Raw genomic sequence first — 19,772 nt, forward strand, 5'->3', positions numbered from 1 at the left:
GGGGGGATGAGGCTTATTATTGATTTTCTCTGTTCCATTCCATAGCCCTGCATGAGATTTTTAATTGTTTTTGATGCTGCATGTCCTTTTGGCTGAAGTGTTTATAAAGAAATATTTACATATTCATAAGGTGATCTTCTTACTTCTGCATACTACTTTCTTCCTTTTCTATATAACAAAGACACACACAGTGACTGCAGGGTAATCCATGAGGGGTGCGGGAGTGTAGCTCACCTTGGACCACAGCCACTTAGCACGTTCAACATTAAGTTCAGCAAGCCTCGTTTCTCCTGTATTGAGGAGGGCATTGTATGCTGTCTGATGGTGACCTGCTTTTCGGGCAACACGAGCACTTTGCAGCCAACATTCCCCAATCATGTCAGTGAAGTTAGGCCTGCAAAAAAAATAAACTGATTGAAGCTTAAGGCCTCCATACACTTCAGATTACCAACCAATTTTCAACCAAAAACTTTGAGAACAGGGTGGAAAAATAACAGATGTCCGTATACCAAATTGCAAATTACTATATATATATCCATCACCCAAACTCAAAAACAGATATGAAGGTATAAAGATTCCAACACTGAAAACCAAACCAATTTAACAAAAAAGGAGCAGAAACAAAAATATCTAGAAATAATCTTTATTAAAGGAATTCAAAGCAAAAAGGTGTCAATACAGAATGATACACAAGATGGCAGTACTCATTAACAGGAGGAAAAAAGGGAAATCACCAAAATGAAAAAATGGTGTACAAAAATACATATGAAGCCAGATCCAAATCCCAGTGTAGCAGTGCCCAATATAATTCTATGTGGCTATGAAATGGGAATAGATGTGCTGATGCAGCAATAGAAAACAATAAATAGATGGTGAAACTAACCTGTCAACATCTCCTCCTGCTGGAATAGTGCCACCCGCACCCAACGCACGTTTCAGCAAAAAGCCTTTGACGAAGGTACTGCCATCTTGTGTATCATTCTGTATTGACACCCTTTTGCTTAGAATTCCTTTAATAAAGATTATTTCTACATATTTTTGTTTCTGGTTCCTTTTTTGTTAAATTGGTTTACACTTCAGATTAGCAGAGTCTGCCGAGGCAGATGATCATATAATGTGTGAAGCCCTCCAGAGAGACGATGTAGTCGAAGATGAGGATCGGACTGTTATAATACAAATGTCCGCTCCTTTTGTTGTTCGTTTAGATAAGCTGCTGCCAGACTTAGCTTTTCCCATAGTGAGGCTGAGCCGTGCATTCATGGTGGGAGTCAGGAGAGATAGTGTTTGGCTGACAGCTATCTAGGTGTATGGGCACATTTAAAGATGCAGCTAATTTTGGTCTTAAGGAAGTACTATATTTTCACTTTTTGTGTTACCTTATTCCTAGAGCCATAACTTATTATTTTTATTGTTTTCTGTGTCTCATTGTTTTTATTTTTATCATATTTTAATATAAGAAAATTACCATTTAATACACATAATTAGCAATAATTTCTTTAAAGTGTATTTTTACTAATTATTTGATCCCGACCATTATTGGTCACTTGTTAAACCCACACTGTAACTACATTGTTAACAAAAAGATAGGGATGTGTGGTATTCACAAAAAGCTCCTGCTTTCTCTCCAGGAGGAGGTTAACCCCTTCACCACCCTGCGATTTTCAGTGTTTTTGCGCTTTTGTTTTTTTCTCCTCCCCTTCTTCCAAGAGCCATAACATTTTTATGTTTCCTTCAATATAGCCATATGAGGGCTTGTACTTTTGAATGTAACCATTAATTTTACCATATAGAGTACTGGAAAATTGGCAAAAAAAATCAAGTGCAGTGCAAATCCAGGTTTGTTTCTGTTTATTTCATTTACCATGTTCACTATATGGTAAAACTTACCTTGCAGTATGATTCTCCAGGTCAGTACAAGTACATAGATACCAAACATGTATAATTTTCTTTAAATTTAAGTAGTGAAAAAAAATTCTGAAGTTTTTAAGAAAACAAAAAAAAAATTTGGCTTTTGGCGACATTTTCCGAGAACCGTAAAATTTTTTGAGATCTATTAGCTTATTTTTTGTGCCTTATGCAGGAATTTTTACCAATACCATTTTTGGTAGATGCATTTTGATTTTTTTTTTTTGTAACGCTGTTTACCGAATGGATTCATTTACTTTATATTTTAATAAATACCAAATATGTGAATTTTTATTTTTTGTTTTATTTTCAATGGGCCGATCTGAACTTGTGTTTTATTTATCTTTTTTGTAGCTTTGAAAAACTTTTTTTCTTCACTATTTATAGTATTTTTATTTTCTAGTTCTTGAAGCTGCATCAGTACTGCTCTGTACAGCAAAAATGATGCCTTCCAATGAATGCCAGCTCGCAGCCGGCATTCACAGGAAACTCATCATGAATCAAAGATGATCAATATGTGTTGATCTAAAAGTTCTATCTTTAATCCTTGAGCAGCAAGGAGGATACACAAAGTACCCGTGTTTTTTGTGTGAATGGGACAGTCGAAGATAGGATTCATCACTGGAGCCAAAAAAAAAAGGCCAACGAGAACACCTTTGCAACCTGGACTCAAGAATATAGTTGCGGAAAGTTTAGTTGATTGCACTAAAATTTTTGTATCACCCCTCCACAGTAAGCTTGGACCAATGATGCAGTTAGTGAAAGCTCTAAGGAAAGGAAAGATTTTTAAGTACCTGTGTACCAAATTTCAGGGGCTGTCCAAAGTAAACTGAAGGAAAGCATTTTTGTGGATCCGGATATATGTAAACTCATGAAGGATGACATGTTTGATACAAAAATTAAGGCTGTTGAGAAAAGGACTTGGGATTCTTTTAAAAAAGTTGTGAAGAAATTTCTAGGTACCAACAAAGATCCAAAAATCAAGCCCATGATGGAGAACATGCTGAAATGATTCAACGCTTTGGGTTGTCTGATGAATTTGAAGTTATATTTTTTACATGCCCATGTGGACTACACTTCTGAAAACCTTGTTGCTGCTAGCAAAGAGCAAGGAGAAAGATTTCATCAGGATATCAAGGAGATTGAATGATGATATAAAGGTGGATGGAATGTGAAAATGATGGAAGACGACTGCTGGATGCTTCACAGAGAAGATCCGCAAGCCTTCTATAGAGAAAAGGTATCAAGAGAACATTTGAAGAGAAAAGGAAAAGGTCACAAGATTTTTTTTACAGTAAAGTTGCAGAATAAATGTTGAATAAATTTATATATATAATATTGTGTCCATTTTTGGCGACAATAGATTTTTCTTGCTTGTACGTAATTTCACGAATGTTTTGTGCAAAATCCATACATGAAGGGTAAAAAGAGAAGTGTTTTTTGAAATCAGGACATAAAACATAAGAATCAGTCATTGGATTTGAATAAAAATGATGACCCAAAATGTAATTGTACTGGACAAACTGCCTATTTTTCTGTTTTTGTTTTAAAGTGCTGCCAGTTGCATTCATCATACTTACTTCATTAAAACTAGACCAACTCACCTTTTACCAACAGTCAGTAAAGCCCTGCGCAGTGCCAGAATGGGTTCCCTTGCCCTGTAGGAGTTTTGTGTCATTTCCAGCCTTGCAGGCCAATTCAGAGACTCTGTAGCCGAATCACCAGTAGGATCTTGAAGCAACTTCTTTATACTGTGCTCAAACTCACACAACATGTGCAGCCTTTCCAGAAAAACAAGACACACATTTTTATACTATTACAGTAATAATGATACCATTTCTCTATTGCTTCATTGGGGTACATAAACCATGGGTGTATGTGTATGCTGCTGCCACTAGGAACCTGACACTATACAAAAAAAAGTTAACTCCTCCTCAGCAGACTCCACTCACCAACTCTCAATTTGTCCTCCAGCGTCTGTGTCCACTAGCTCTGATTTCCACGCTGATAAAGAAGATCAGGGTGGAAGCAGTGCCAGTTCACCTCGTAGTTCTAGTCTGGCCCAGAGGATCCTGATATGCGAACGTATTCAGCTTTCTTACTGGTGGCAATCATTAACATTACAGGAGTCTCAAAACTAGTAGCCCAATTCTATTGTTTTCACTTCCTTGTTGTCCTCCAGAATAGATGGTCATGCATCCGATTCCCTTCCTCATTTCTAAAGTGGTGTCCTGTTTTTCACCTCAATGAGATCGTTTTCCTCTTGTTCTGTCCTTCCCCTTCCATCCTTCCAAACAGTCCCAAAATAGTCTGACCTGGTTAGAGCAGAGCATCTCTATCTAGGACAGCTCCTTTTGACGCTTAGAATGATTGTTCGCGATTCCTGAAAGACACGGTAGAGGTCTTCCTCTATGGCTACTTTTGCCCGCTGTAACCACTGTGCCATTCTGAAAGCTTTTTGGGCAAAGGACAGAGCACCCCTACTCGGTGTCATGACTCGCTCCACTAGGGAAGTGAAAGCTTTTCTGCACCATTCATCATTAGGCCTCTGTTTTGCAGCTCTGCAAGGGTATTACTTGTCCTCTGTACATAGCTTTTCTAGGTTTTACAGAGTGCTCTCCTACGCCATGATAGATGTGAGCCTGAGCAGTAAAGTTTTGCAAGTGGTAGTGGCCTGGGTTCTGCCCTTAGAGATTTGCTTCTGCTCTTCCATTTGCTGCCTCTATTTCTTCCCACCCTTGGGACTGCTTTGGAAAGTCCCATGCTTTCCAGTGTCCTTTAATGAAGTGATAGAGAAAAGAAGATTTTGGGTACTCACCATAAAAGCTCTTTCTCTGAGCCTTCATTGGGGGGCACAGCACACGACCTTCTTTATGTCTTTGTTGGGTCTGTGTTGTAATTATTCTATGTTTCTTCTCCATCTTTCTTTCTCATCAACTGATTAGCTTAGTTAAAATTGGTGGGTGTAACCTGCTGAGGAGGAGTGAACTTTTTTTTGCCTAATGTCAGCCTCTTAGTGGCAACAGCATTCTCCTATGGTTTCCTGTGTCCCCCAATTGAAGGCTCTAAGAAACAGATTTTATGGTAAGTACCCAAAATCTTCCTTCTTTTATAGATCTCGCATAATGAGCATAGACAACAAACCGTAAGCTGAAATCCATATTTACCAAATGAGCAGGAAAATAGAGCTATGTACCTTACTATATACTCATAGCCTCGTTGATAAGACCCCCTTTCAAAACTGGCGGCTGACAAAGGCACGATCTGCTCGGCACGGACCACTTTGAGGGTGTCGTAGAGCACTTCTCTTTCCTTCTTCTTAGACAGGAGCAGCAGCTGCCCTAGTCGGATACTCCAGTTGGTAGATTTTCTATCTGTTAAAGCAATGCAACTTTGAAACAAAATATTCTGAGCAACAATATTACTGCAATGTGAAATTTCCTTACACAGATCTGTAACCTTAACCCCTACACCCCCGGCCTGTTTTCACCTTCGTGACCAGGACAAATAGTCTAATTCTGACCAGTGTCACTTTACAAGGTAATATTGAAATTGTGACAAAAAAAGTCGCAATTTTAAAACTAAAACCGGGAAGGAACAACCACGGGAAGGGCAGTCTCCAGTCAAGGAAACCGCTTATACGAAAACATGGTATCCATCCACAGACAGCTGTTTCGGGGTATTTGCCCCTCATCAGTGTGGAGTAGGAAACTGGCTAGTGGGAGCAATACCTAGTAGAAGACTACATAGGTAAGGATGGTTGACCTTGGGGAGATCAACATCCAACACCGTGGAGACACCATCACGTGTTTCTCGACGCAGAGAAACATGAAAACATGTGATGGTATCTGCGCGGCATCCTTGTTTTGCATATTTTCCCAGGGGGCCTTGTTCTAGTGTCACTGCATTGAGAAACATGTGATGGTGTCTCCGCGGTGTTGGATGATGATCTCCCCGAGGTCTACCATCCTTACCTATACAATTTTAAAACTTTGAATTGTTATGCCCTAAAGGAATCTGTCACCAGGTTTTTGCTCCCCAATCTGAGAGCAGCATGATGTAGAGACAACAGACCCTGATTCCAGTGATGTGTTACTTACTGAACTGTTTGTTGTCATTTTGATAAAACCAATGTTTTCTCTGCTACAGATCTAGCAGTTATACAGAGCTCATGAATATGGTGGACTACCTGGCAGCATGCACCTGCAATGATAATCTACTGCTGCTTAAACAGTGATTTTATCAAAACTACACTAGACAGCCCAGTGACACACCGCTGTTTGAACGCACGTCAGGGCTCAGAAGGGAAGGAGCGCTATTTGAATACTGGATTGCAAAATTGGTTATACTAGATTGCGGATGATATGTCACATTTGAAGATCCCCTGACATGCCAAAACAGCAGAAACCCCTCACAAGTGAACCCATTCTAGAACCTACACTTTTCAAGGAATTCATCTAGGGGTGTAGTGAGCAATTTTTAACGCTCAGTTGGAATGGTTTGAATGTGCCATGTCACAATGGCAGAGCCCCTGACATGCCAAAAAAGCAGACCCCCCCATAAGTCACCCCATTTTTCAAACCCCTCAATCAATTTAACTGGAGGGGCAGTGAGCATATCGACACCACACGTGCGTCACAAAATTTTATGCTATGGGGCGGTGAAGAAAAAAATAAATTACATTTTTGCCACTAAAATGTTGTTTTATCCCTAGATTTCCAATTTTCACAAAAAAGATAGGTAAAAAAAAAAAAAAGGCCCCATAATGTTCTCTTGAACGTGGCAATTCCCTCGCATGTGACTGTGCAGTACTGTTTGGCCACCACAAGGCTAAGGAGCGCTTTGGAGCACAAATTTTGCTACAATAGTTTGCAGTTCTCTTCTTTTCTTTCTGTTCTCCGTGCTTAGAGCGGCACACGGACAAACAATGCAAAGATTCAGTCAACTTCTCCCCTATTTATCTGGTTTCAGATTTGATTTTCATATTGCCCACATCTGTTACTTGCCACAGGTGAGTTTAAACGATTATCACATGCTTGAAACAAAGCTGTTTACCCACAATTGTAGAAGTGTCAATAATTTTATCTTGACCATTTTTGGGGTTTTGCGTGAATTTATGTCCAGTTTGCCTTATTTCTGTTGTACACTTTCGGCCTATGACTGTATATGTGACTTTTTGATTATGTTGTATTCCCCTTTTTGTCAGCTCTATGATGAGCATACATACCGTATTTTTCGGACTATAAGACGCACCTGACCATAAGACGCACCCTGGTTTTAGAGGAGGAAAATAGGAAAATAAAATTTTAACCAAAAAATATGGTCATGACACACTGTTATGGGGCGAGGATCTGCTGCTGACACTGTTATGGGGGTAATGTCCCCAAATTCTCTACTAAGGTACCCCATTCTGATAAGGATCCTCCTGCCTTGTATATGATCCTGCTCATATACCTCCCATCCTGCTAATAATATACCCCCCATCCATCCTGCTCATGATATACCCCCATCCATCCTGCTCATGATATGACCCCATCCATCCTGCTCATGATATGCCCCCATCCATCCTGCTCATGATATGCCCCATCCATCCTGCTCATGATATGCCCCCATCCATCCTGCTCATGATATGCCCCCATCCATCCTGCTCATGATATGCCCCCATCCATCCTGCTCATGATATGCCCCCATCCATCATGCTCAAGATATGCCCCCATCCATCCTGCTCAAGAAATGCCCCCATCCATCCTGCTCATGAAATGCCCCCATCCATCCTGCTCATGAAATGCCCCCATCCATCCTGCTCATGAAATGCCCCCATCCATCCTGCTCATGAAATGCCCCCATCCATCCTGCTCATGAAATGCCCCCATCCATCCTGCTCATGATATGCCCCCATCCATCCTGCTCATGATATGCCCCCATCCATCCTGCCCATGATATGCCCCCATACATCCTGCTCATGATATGCCCCCATCCATCATGCTCAAGATATGCCCCCATACATCCTGCTCATGATATGCCCCCATACATTCTGCTCATGATATGCCCCCATCCATCATGCTCAAGATATGCCCCCATCCATCCTGCTCAAGAAATGCCCCCATCCATCCTGCTCAAGAAATGCCCCCATCCATCCTGCTCATGAAATGCCCCCATCCATCCTGCTCATGAAATGCCCCCATCCATCCTGCTCATGAAATGCCCCCATCCATCCTGCTCATGAAATGCCCCCATCCATCCTGCTCATGAAATGCCCCCATCCATCCTGCTCATGAAATGCCCCCATCCATCCTGCTCATGAAATGCCCCCATCCATCCTGCTCATGAAATGCCCACATCCATCCTGCTCATAAAATAAAAAATAAAATTTTAACCAAAAAATATGGTCATGACACACTGTTATGGGGCGAGGATCTGCTGCTGACACTGTTATGGGGGTAATGTCCCCAAATTCTCTACTAAGGTACCCCATTCTGATAAGGATCCTCCTGCCTTGTATATGATCCTGCTCATATACCCCCCATCCTGCTAATAATATACCCCCCATCCATCCTGCTCATGATATACCCCCATCCATCCTGCTCATGATATGCCCCCATCCATCCTGCTCATGATATGCCCCCATCCATCCTGCTCAAGATATGCCCCCATCCATCCTGCTCAAGAAATGGCCCCATCCATCCTGCTCATGAAATGCCCCCATCCATCCTGCTCATGAAATGCCCCCATCCATCCTGCTCATGAAATGCCCCCATCCATCCTGCTCAAGAAATGCCCCCATCCATCCTGCTCATGAAATGCCCCCATCCATCCTGCTCAAGATATGCCCCCATCCATCCTGCTCATATGCCCCCATCCATCCTGCTCATGATATGCCCCCATCCATCCTGCTCATGATATGCCCCCATCCATCCTGCTCATGATATGCCCCCATACATCCTGCTCATGATATGCCCCCATCCATCATGCTCAAGATATGCCCCCATACATCCTGCTCATGATATGCCCCCATCCATCATGCTCAAGATATGCCCCCATACATCCTGCTCATGATATGCCCCCATCCATCATGCTCAAGATATGCCCCCATCCATCCTGCTCAAGAAATGCCCCCATCCATCCTGCTCATGAAATGCCCCCATCCATCCTGCTCAAGATATGCCCCCATCCATCCTGCTCATGAAATGCCCCCATTCATCCTGCTCATGAAATGCCCCCATCCATCCTGCTCATGAAATGCCCCCATCCATCCTGCTCATGAAATGCCCCCATCCATCCTGCTCATGAAATGCCCCCATCCATCCTGCTCATGAAATGCCCCCATCCATCCTGCTCATGAAATGCCCCCATCCATCCTGCTCATGAAATGCCCCCATCCATCCTGCTCATGATATGCCTCCATCCATCCTGCTCATGATATGCCCCCATCCATCCTGCTCATGAAATGCCCCCATCCATCCTGCTCATGAAATGCTCCCATCCATCCTGCTCATGAAATGCCCCCATCCATCCTGCTCATGAAATGCCCCCATCCATCCTGCTCATGAAATGCCCCCATCCATCCTGCTCATGAAGTGCCCCCATCCATCCTGCTCATGAAATGCCCCCATCCATCCTGCTCATGAAATGCCCCCATCCATCCTGCTCATGAAATGCCCCCATCCATCCTGCTCATGAAATGCCCCCATCCTGGTAAATGGCGTGTATCCTGTGGCACAGGAAAAAAAAAATAAACGTTTATACTTACCCTTCCTCACTCCCTGAAGCACCGACCTCTGTCTCAGCTGCAGTGCCGCTGTGTGGAGCCGTCACCAGTGTCTGCAGCATCGCGTCTTCCTGTCTGTGCCGGCGGTAAGCTGATAGATTCTGGTGGATACTAGCGGCGCGCACAGCGATGACGTCCTCGCGGTGCGCGCCGCTAGTGTCCAGATCAGCTGACCGCCGGCACAGACAGGAAGACGCGATGCTGCAGGGGGGCGGCTCCACACACGGTGACGGGTGAGTACACTGATTCACTGCATCCCGCGCTGATAATGATGCACGGGGGGCAGTGAATACAGCCGCACATGATCACTCCAGGCTGTAGTTGCCAGGGGTGATCACGGCCGGCTGCTAATTATGCACGCACCCCCCCGCCCATCACCCCGCCCACCTGTCAGCGCCGGTTTCACTGAGAGATGATGGGCGGGAGGATGGGCGTGCATATGTAATGAGCGGGCCCACGTGGTCACGGCAGGCTGTTACAGCCTGCTCGTGCCGCCGATGACCCGCTGCACCGCGGCACCCTCATTCCACGCAGCCTTATAGTCAGACCATAAGACGCACCCCCCACTTTCCCCCAACATTTGGGGGGAAAAAAGTGCGTCTTCTGGTCTGAAAAATACGGTAGTTTTTGCTACTTTTCTTTTCACTTAAGGGGGTTAACTAGTGTGACAGCTTTATAGATTGTTTGTTTTTTTTTAGATACGGAGATACCAAAATGTGTACTTTTTTTGTATGTATGTTTATTTTGTTTTTACATAAATATACAGATTTATTGGTAGAATGGTTTTTTTTTTTCATTTTTTGTTCATTGTTATTTTTGTTTATTTTAAAAAAAATATATATTTTTACAATTTTTTTTCCACTTTTTTTTTTTTTATTTAGTCCTTATATGGGACGTTAACATTTATTAGTCTGATCGCTAGCATAATACATTGCAATGGATTATACCTGTCAGTGCTTCACTGTCAGAATGCTTGTTAGACCATGATGCTACTATCATGGTCTTACATGTTTGCTATAGCCAGGTAACCCAGAGGACTTAATTTGACCTCAGCTTAACATAGAAACGATTGGGACCCCCTGATCATGTTAAGGGAGTCCCAATCGAGTGGGAGAGCACTCCCTCTCCCAGCCTCCTAAATGCTGTGATCAGTATTGATTGTGGCATATAGAGGGTTAAACAGCTAGAGCTCAGCTATCATTTATGTCAAGCTACAGGTGGATATCGGGCGTGTACAGCTCCTATGTCCACAAGATCGCCATGACATAAGTTTATGTCATAGGTCGTCGACCCCCTATCCGACCATGACGTAAACTTACGCCAAAGGTCGTAAATGGGTTAAAGCAGCGCAAAATTATTATTGCTGTCACAATGTACTGTCTGGCCAGACCACTACATACCTCCAATTCTTGCAAATCGCATTTGTTTCCTACAGATTGTGCTCAAGTATATCCAGAAAAACAATTAAACCAAGGAAACAAAAGTCTTCAGTCGTATAAAATCAGTAAGCTGTGTCCCCCAATCTGCCCCAGTTACCTACATATTAGCTACATAATAATCTATAAGATGAGATACTACATGTACCGAAACTAAGCTGTGATGATAAAGAGTAATATTACAGCCCGTATTCAAGCCGGACTACCACACGTAAATTACCTGTAGATAGGTATTCATCCACAAAGTCCCATTTGGAGAGCTTCCAAGCTGCCTCAACTCTGTAAGTGTTCAATTCTGCTGTCCACTCAGGCCTGGGGATTTAAGACAACAGAATAAAGCACCTCCAACACCACTGACAGCAGCCTATATGCCCTGAGAAAAATTGAAGTAGGCCACTGCTCAATGTTTCATTTCTTAGATTTTACCACTGAAGGCCTTCATACATTTTTTAACTTGAAAAAAACGGATTTTTGTGTACTCACCGTAAAATCGTTTTCTCTTAGCCATCATTGCCTCAGTTGAAACCTGGGTATGGACTCTGTAATGCTTTGAAAAAGTATGTAGGCTAGACCAGGTCGCAGCCTTACATATCTGTTCCACTGAAGCCTGATGCCGAATGGCCCACGAAGCGCTCGCGTGGAATGAGCCCACAGCCCACTAGGAATGGGCTTGAGTTGCAGGCGGTAGACTTCCTGGATCGCAGAGCGAATCCAGCGAGCCAGAGTCGCCTTTGAAGCTGCCTGTCCCTTCTTAGGCCCCTCAGGAATGACGAACAAAGAGTCCGTTTTCCTAAAGGAGGCTGTCCTGGATATGTAATATCTGAGAGCTCTGATGAGGTCTAACGAATGCAGAGACCTTTCCACCCTATGAACTGGGTGTGGACAAAATGAAGGCAGAACAATGTCCCCGTTCAAATGAAACGGGGTAAGAACCTTTGGAAGGAAATCCGCAAGGGGGGCGCAGAACCACCTTGTCCTGGTGAAAGATCAGGAAAGGCTCGCGGCAAGAGAGTGCTGCCATCTCCGAAACCCGTCTGATGGACGTAATTGCCACCAGGAATGTTACCTTCCAGGACAGAAGAGCAAGGGAGAATTCCTTGAGGGCTTCAAAGGGAGACCTCTGGAGACCGTCCAGAACGAGGTTGAGGTCCCATGAGTCCAGCGGCCGTTTGTACGGGGGAACTAGATGGGAAACACCCTGGAGGAAGGTCTTGACTTGCGGTTTTTGAGCCAGGCGGCATTGGTAGAAGATTGACAGCGCTGAGACCTGCCCTTTAAGGGAACTGAGAGACAACCCCGCTTGCAAGCCAGACAGTAGAAAGTCGAGAATTCTGGGGATGGCCAGAGGCATAGGCTGGACGTTAGTATCTCTGCACCACGAAAGGAACATTTTCCACGTACGGTGGTAAATGCGGGATGAAGCAGGCTTTCGGGCGCTGATCATGGTGGAAATAACCGCGGGGGAGAATCCTGCTCTTGTTAATACCCAGGTCTCAATGGCCATGCCGTCAGCTTTAGGGCTCTGGAGTTCTGATGGGAAATGGGCCCTTGGGTCAGCAAGTCTGGGATGTCTGGAAGGCGCCACAGTGCGTCTGTGAGCATTTGTACTAATTCGGCGTACCGGGCGCGCCTGGGCCAGTCCGGTGCTATCAGTATCACCGGGACTTCCTCTGCCTTGATCTTACTGATCACCCGCGGCAGCAGGGGTAGAGGTGGAAATATGTAAGGCAGGCGGAAGTGGTGCCAGGAGCAGACTAGAGCATACACGCCGATGGACTGCGGGTCGCGTGACCTGCCTATGAACTCGGGTACCTTTGCATTCAACCTTGAGGCCATTAGGTCCACGTCTGGTGTGCCCCAGCGAGTGCAGATGTGTAGAAACACATCTGGGTGGAGAGACCATTCTCCGGTGGCCAGGCCTTGGCGACTCAGAAAGTCTGCTGCCCAGTTCTCTACCCCCGGTATGTGTACCGCTGATATCACTGATCCCGTCGATTTGGCCCAGCTGAGGATCTTGTGGGCCTCGAGATCAGCCGCTTTGCTGCGGGTGCCCCCCTGCCGATTGATATAAGCTACAGCTGTCGCATTGTCCGATTGGACTCGAATCTGACGACCCGCTAGCAGAGGGCAGACCGCTCTGAGCGCGAGGAAGATCGCGCGGAGTTCCAGGGTGTTTATGGGTAGGGAAGACTCCTGTGGCGTCCAACGTCCTTGAGCAGTGTGGTGCCGGTACACGGCTCCCCAGCCTAGGAGGCTGGCGTCCGTGGTCAGGACCAGCCAGTTCACTGGGAGAAAGGATCTCCCCTTCGATAGGGATGAGGACCGAAGCCACCAGCGGAGTGCGTACCTGACTGAAGGCGTCAGGTGAAGATGTCTGTCCAGGGAGAAGAGGCTCTTGTCCCAGGCCGCTAGAAGGGCTAGCTGCAGTGGGCGGAGGTGCAGTTGAGCAAAGGGTACTGCTTCCATAGCCGCCACCATCCTGCCGAGCACTTTGAATGCTGAATCGAATGGAGCGAGACGGAGGACGTAGAAGGCAGCGTAACGCTCGTTGAAGAGCGATCGCCTTGTCCTGAGGGAGAAGGATTAGGCCCCGACGGGTGTCCAGGGACATGCCCAGGAAGGTGATGGATCTGTACGCTGGTTGAGCAGTCGCGGAAGGAGGGGGCCTTGATGAGGAGGTCGTCCAAGTAAGGGAGAACGACCACTCCCCTGGCGTGAAGGACGCTCATGGCGGCCGCCATGACTTTGGTGAAGACCCTTGGTGCGGTGGAAAGGCCGAAGGGTAGAGCTACGAATTGAAAGTGGGAGTCCTGAATTGCAAAGCGGAGGAACTTTTGGTGATCTGGGGCGATGGGTATGTGCAGGTACGCGTCCTTGATGTCTATGGATGCGAGGAATTCCCCTTCGACCATAGATACGATAATGGACCTTAGGGACTCCATTCTGAATCTCCGTACGTGCACATGCTTGTTTATGTGTTTGATGTCCAGGATGGGTCGAACTGACCCATCCTTTTTGTGGACCACAAAGAGGTTGGAATAAAAACCCCCGAACTTCTCATCGTCTGGGACAGGTATTATCACTCCTGCTGTTAGAACTGATTCGGGGGTCGGGTCCGAATTCTATGTGGTAACCGGAAGACACAAGGTCTCGCACCCATTTGACGTCTGAGGCGGCAGCCCAGATGTGTTAAAAGAGCCGCAGTCGACCACCTACAATGAGTGTGTCTTCCGGGGCGCCGAAGGAGTCATGAGGGGGGAAAACGTCGTCGCCGAGTCTCCCTAGTTCTGGACTGTTTTGGTCTAGGCTGCCATGACGAAGTAGGTTTCGGGGAGAGCTGAGAAGGTCGGTCCCTGCGTAGTCCGCGGCTGGTGGCGTGGACAGCACGGGGTGTCGACCAACCAAATGAGTTCCGAAAGGAGCGGAACGAGGACTGTGGACGTCTGGTGAAGGACGTCCTGGACTTCAGCTGAGGGAGGGAGGTACTCTTTCCTCCCGTGGCGTCAGAAATGAGCTTGTCCAGACGTTCGCCAAACAATCAGTCAGGAAAAAAGGGGAGGCCCGTGAGAGACTTCTTGGAGGCAGAGTCCGCTCGCCATTGTCGGAGCCAGAGAGCTCTACGGATGGCTATGGTATTTGAGGCGGCAAACGCTGCGCAGGTAGCAGTGTCCATGGAGGCCTGCATGAGGTACTCCGCCGCAGCGGCAATTTGAGCTGTTACCTCTGTGAAGGTATGAGTGAACTGGGATTCCTCAAGCGAAGTGTTAAGGGATTCTGCCCAGACCGAGATCGCCTTTGCGACCCACACAGAGGCAAAGAAGGGCGAGAGGGAGGAACCCGCAGCCTCAAAAGCAGAGCGGGCGAGGTGCTCCACCTGTCTGTTGGGTCCTTGATGGAGGAACCATCGGGTAAAGACAGGAGCGTCTTTGTGGTAAGGCAGGAGACCGGGGTGTCGACCGAGGGCGGATCGTCCCAGCCCTTAGGGGCAGGTGAGGCAAAAGGGTACCGGGACTCCATGAGTTTTCGGTTACCGAAGCGCCTGTCAGGCTTCTCCCTTTGCTTTGTGAGTATATCCTGAAACTCAGGGTGATCAGCGAAATCCTTTTTTGGTTTCGTTGCCCTCTTAAAGGAGACCGCATGGTCAGTGTTAGTGGATGGGGGATCCTCCACATGCAGAGTTTGGTTGATTGCTGCTATAAGGGAGTCTACTGCAGTTTGATCATCTGGGGAGGCTGAAACCAAGGAATCCTCCTGGTATAAAGAGCATTCTCCCTCCTCCAGCTCTTCAGAAGCCGTGGAGCGTGTGGGAGAGCCTGCCCTGTGTGCTCCCGAGGGAGAGCCCGCTGGAGACACCCGGCCATGTGTTTTTTTCCTGATCCTTGCAACCGGTGAAGCATGTGCCCGGATTACCTCAGAAGGATCCTCCATAGGGGTATCCTCAGGCTGCGTTCCGTCCAGGGACCCAGAAGGGTGTGGAGGACGACATTGCATAGCCAGCACCAGGTTCTGTGACAGTTTTTCCATGGATTGGGACAGAAACTGTGCCCATTCCGGTGGGCTGGGAGCCCTAGGCTCTGGGCTGACGGTTGCGGCGGTGGTGGCAGGGGGGTCTTGGAGGGCTATAGGGGCACAGGACTCACAGAGAGAAGAGGTGTGTTTACGTGGTAGCTCAACGTGGCAGGCAGTGCAGGCTGAATAATAGACTATGTGAGCCTTAGCCCTCTTAGTGCCTTTTGAATTCTGCATGTTCCTGATAGGAGTATGCTAGGAGGGGGAGCAATGCTCAGCAGAGCTACAGTGAGCAGCACCTTACCAGAATCAGCCGATGGCTGGAGATCTTCCCACGCTTTCCGGGGGGGGCGGGGCTTATCACAGTCGCGGGGGCGGGGCTTAGCGCTAAAAGAGTGCGAAGAAGTAGTCAGTGTGCCCCCCCCCCCCCCGCTGTGGGTAGTAAAAAATGGCGGGAAAGGAGCTTCTGATAGTTTTCCTCCCTCTCCCTCTAGTCAGCACACAGCGTGTCACTGGTGGTTATCAGCCGGCTTTTCTGCTAGATCAAATAAACAGAGCAGATAATAAACAGCGTGAGTCCCTGAGCTCTGTGATTCTCTAGCCACCCCCTCCCCCCTGCCACCAGGAAATTATCTGTGCAGGACTTTGCAAACAGGAGGGACTTCCCCCCCCTCCTCCAGCCAGCAAGCTAGGGAAAAGTTAACACTGTGTGTTCAGGATTGCTGGGGCTCTCTTCCTTGCATTAGCCAGGGACTTTCTCATAATAAATACTGTATGTTCAGCAGTCCTGGGAGCTTTTCCTGCACAGCCTTTTCTCCCTTTGTCTGGGAAACCAGTCAGGGGGGATCTCACCTTAAACACTGCTTCAATCCAGGCAGTGACAATAGCAGAATCAGCTTGCTGTATCCGGTCACAACGGTGCCATATTCAACTCAGAGCCTGCAAAGAGGGGCTGAGGAATTGATGCCATATTTAACTCAGAGCCTGCAGAGAGGGGCTGAGGAATTGTGCCTCTGCCCTGGGCTTTGGAAAATCGGTGTCTATGGAACCTGTCGTCCAGCCCAGTATCCAGCGTCGCGGGAGGGGGTACGTGTACGCAACACTTCACGTTCCCGCCCGTTGATGGTAGTGGGAGATCGGTCCAAAAAGGAAACAGTCGCCCTCAAAAAATAACAAACCTTGAAAGGAAGTGCCTCCTACAGACACTAAGCTAAAACTGAGACTGCCTGGCCCGGCCAGGGGGTGTATACTGCAGAGGAGGAGCTATGCTTTTGCATCTACTTAGTCTCCTCCTATGGATAGGCAGCATAACACCCATGCTCCTGTGTCCCCCAATGAGGCGACAGAGAAATATTGAATATGAGCGGCAGCGGCCAGCTTATATCTGGAGATATAAGACAGTGACTCATTGAGTGTTTGGTCAACATATCTCTAGTGGCACATGTACAGTATTTTGTTTCTCTTTATAGGTAGAGGTAAATAAGCCAATCCTAAAAACTCTGGCAGCATTCATCTCCCAGGGTAAAAAAGGATCAGGCATAATGAAGGCCAACATGCCTGGTTCTGTTTTCAAGCAACCTGATGTTCAGGAACAGTCAGCCTGCTCTCATACAAGAGACTGATAGTCAATCTAGTCTACCTGACATTTGTTGTAGCCATGTACTCAATGTACAATATATGACTAGCTCAAAAACACAGGTACATAAAAACTAGTGCAGCCAGATACGTTGTAATGACACTTACCTACTATTTAGGATTCCATTAACTTGTGTTATCACTGTGGACAGTTGACCTAGACCCAACATTGATTTCACAACTCCATGATAGTGCAAAATCTACAAAAATATATAAAATAATTCTCCAAACATTATTTAAGCCATCTGTCTCCCTACAATTTACAATGCTAAATGTAATATCATTAGAACAGTGAAGTATGTACAATGCCAAAAATCAAGCTAAAAATGTTCTCTTAAATTTCTGAGCTAGTGGTAACTGGTGGAAAAACGCTGCTGGATTTAAAGATATTTCAGAGGATACATGAACATGTCATACATGGTAACATCTAACCAGATATCATACTTCGCTACTGAAAATTAGCTGCCTTTAGAGCAGACCTGGGCTATGTGCGGCCTGCGGGCCGCATGAGGCCATTTGGTTGTTCCCATGCAATCCATAAACCGGGACCGCAAAAGGACTGGATACAGTGGCATCCTGCACCATATGGCCACTCCTCGCCCGGCCTCACACTTTCACTGTTATCTGCATCCTAAGGAAGAAAATAATGATGAAAAGGAAACCATCAGCGTCCTCTTTCATCATTGAGTCTGTGCATCAGAGAGCAGCAGGTGAATTGACGTCACTACAGCGCATCACTGTGCTCACTACGCAGTGGGGGAACAGGGTTAGATGACTAGCCTTATTCCTACATTTTAGGAAACTGAGTACACTCAGTGGTTAGAACTGCAGTTTTGCAGCACTGGCATCCTGGATTCATATCCCCCCAAGGACAACATCTGCAAGGTTTGTATGTTCTCCCCATGTTTGCGTAGGGTTCCTCCGGATTCTCAAGTTTCCTCACACACTCCAAAGACATACTGATGGGGAATTTAGATTGTGAGCACCAATGGGGACAGTGTTTCTGATGTATGAAAAGCGCTGTGGATTTAATGGCACTATATAAGTGAATAAATATTGTTAGCAGTTCATAATACTGTGAAAGGGGGCTGTGTGGGTACCTAATACTCTGTATCGGGATGTATTACTGCATAAGGGGGCTGTTTGGGAACATAATACTGGTAGGGGGGCTGTGTGGGGATGTCATACAGTGTGGAAACCTGACATTGTAAAGGAGCTGAGTGAGTACATAATACCGTGTACTGGGATGCAGTACTGTGCAAGAGTGCTATGTGGGGACAGAATACTGATAGAGGAGATGTGTGGGGACAGAATAATGTGTAGGAGGGGGCTTTGTGGGGACATTATTCTGTGTAAGGGGGCTGTGAGCTGACAATAGTGTATGTGATTCTCTATGAATTTATATACAGTGTGTCCACCGCCATTAACTTGAGAACGGCGGCAGTTATAGGCATAGATGTGGTGTCTAGGTATAGTTAAGTAGTCATGCGCTGCGCAATGAAACCACCTATAGCGCCACCTGGAGGAAAACAACGGAGTTAGCATTTTTATCTCGAAAACGGAACGAGATAGAGAAAAAAAATGAATTACAAAGTTATAGGGCATCATCAATTCAATACGAATCAACACCTTGCATACAGACATGCTATGATATGAAACCCATGACCCCCCCCAAAACACTGAATGCTGGTCACGCATATGGCGCTCATTTAACTTTGATGCTCAAAGTGGTCCCCGTCAGCTACAATGCACAGCTGGACTCTGGACAGCATACTGTATCTTGCTACACGTTGTGCGATATGGTAGGTGACACGTTTGCACAAGCATCTGTGATACGTCGTTGTAGGTCCTGCAATGTTGGTGGAGGGGTCGCATACATCTGCTGTTTGATGTGACGTCACAGAAAGAAGTCCAATGGGGTCAGGTCAGGTGAGCGTGGAGGCCACTCCATACAGCCACCATAGCCAATGACTTGTAGGAAAATCTCAGTGAGGTATCGCTTCATGTCCACAGCCTTGTGAGTTTTACACGTTCTAATCATAGCATTTCTGTATGCAAGGTGTCGATTCATATTGAATTGATGATGCCCTACAACTTTGTAATTCACTTTTTTCTCTATCTCGTTCAGTTTTCAAAATAAAAATGCTAGCTCTGTTGTTTTCCACCAGGTGGCGCTATAGGTGGTTTCATTGCGTAGCACATGGATACTTTACTATATCTAAACACCACTTCTATGCCTATAGCTGCCGCCATTCTCAAGTTAATGGCTATGGACAGGATATGGGTGGACACACTGTAGAAAAAAATGGTGTTTCAATTCTCCCATATATACTAGTGGTACAAATGGTGCAAGAAATGAGGAAATGACACTAGTTACCATTCAGGTGTTATATAGTATGACATCCTCCTCTCACAGATACTATCTCCCATCAGATTTTGAGCTCATTGTAGTTTAATAAAAGTAAAATCCTCATGGATTGTAATACGGAGAAAAATCATTTGATATATCAGAGAAAAGA

The 19,772-nt window shown here is 46.1% G+C and overlaps 1 protein-coding gene across 1 annotated transcript in view; it reads right to left on the reverse strand.

Annotated features, from left to right (window-relative positions):
• ATR (ATR checkpoint kinase) overlaps positions 1–19,772 on the reverse strand; it is a 264,456-nt gene that overhangs the window by 64,034 nt on the left and 180,650 nt on the right. Inside the window, exons 30-34 of the mRNA XM_075340780.1 lie at positions 17,362–17,453; positions 11,330–11,421; positions 5,102–5,279; positions 3,510–3,686; positions 235–394 (exon numbers count right to left, since the gene is read on the reverse strand). Of these exons, the coding sequence (XP_075196895.1) occupies positions 235–394; positions 3,510–3,686; positions 5,102–5,279; positions 11,330–11,421; positions 17,362–17,453 (699 nt within the window). The remainder of the gene's footprint in view (positions 1–234; positions 395–3,509; positions 3,687–5,101; positions 5,280–11,329; positions 11,422–17,361; positions 17,454–19,772) is intronic.

Source organism: Anomaloglossus baeobatrachus, chromosome 3, assembly GCF_048569485.1.
Source record: "Anomaloglossus baeobatrachus isolate aAnoBae1 chromosome 3, aAnoBae1.hap1, whole genome shotgun sequence".
In the NCBI taxonomy this organism is placed as follows: Eukaryota; Metazoa; Chordata; class Amphibia; order Anura; family Aromobatidae; genus Anomaloglossus; species Anomaloglossus baeobatrachus.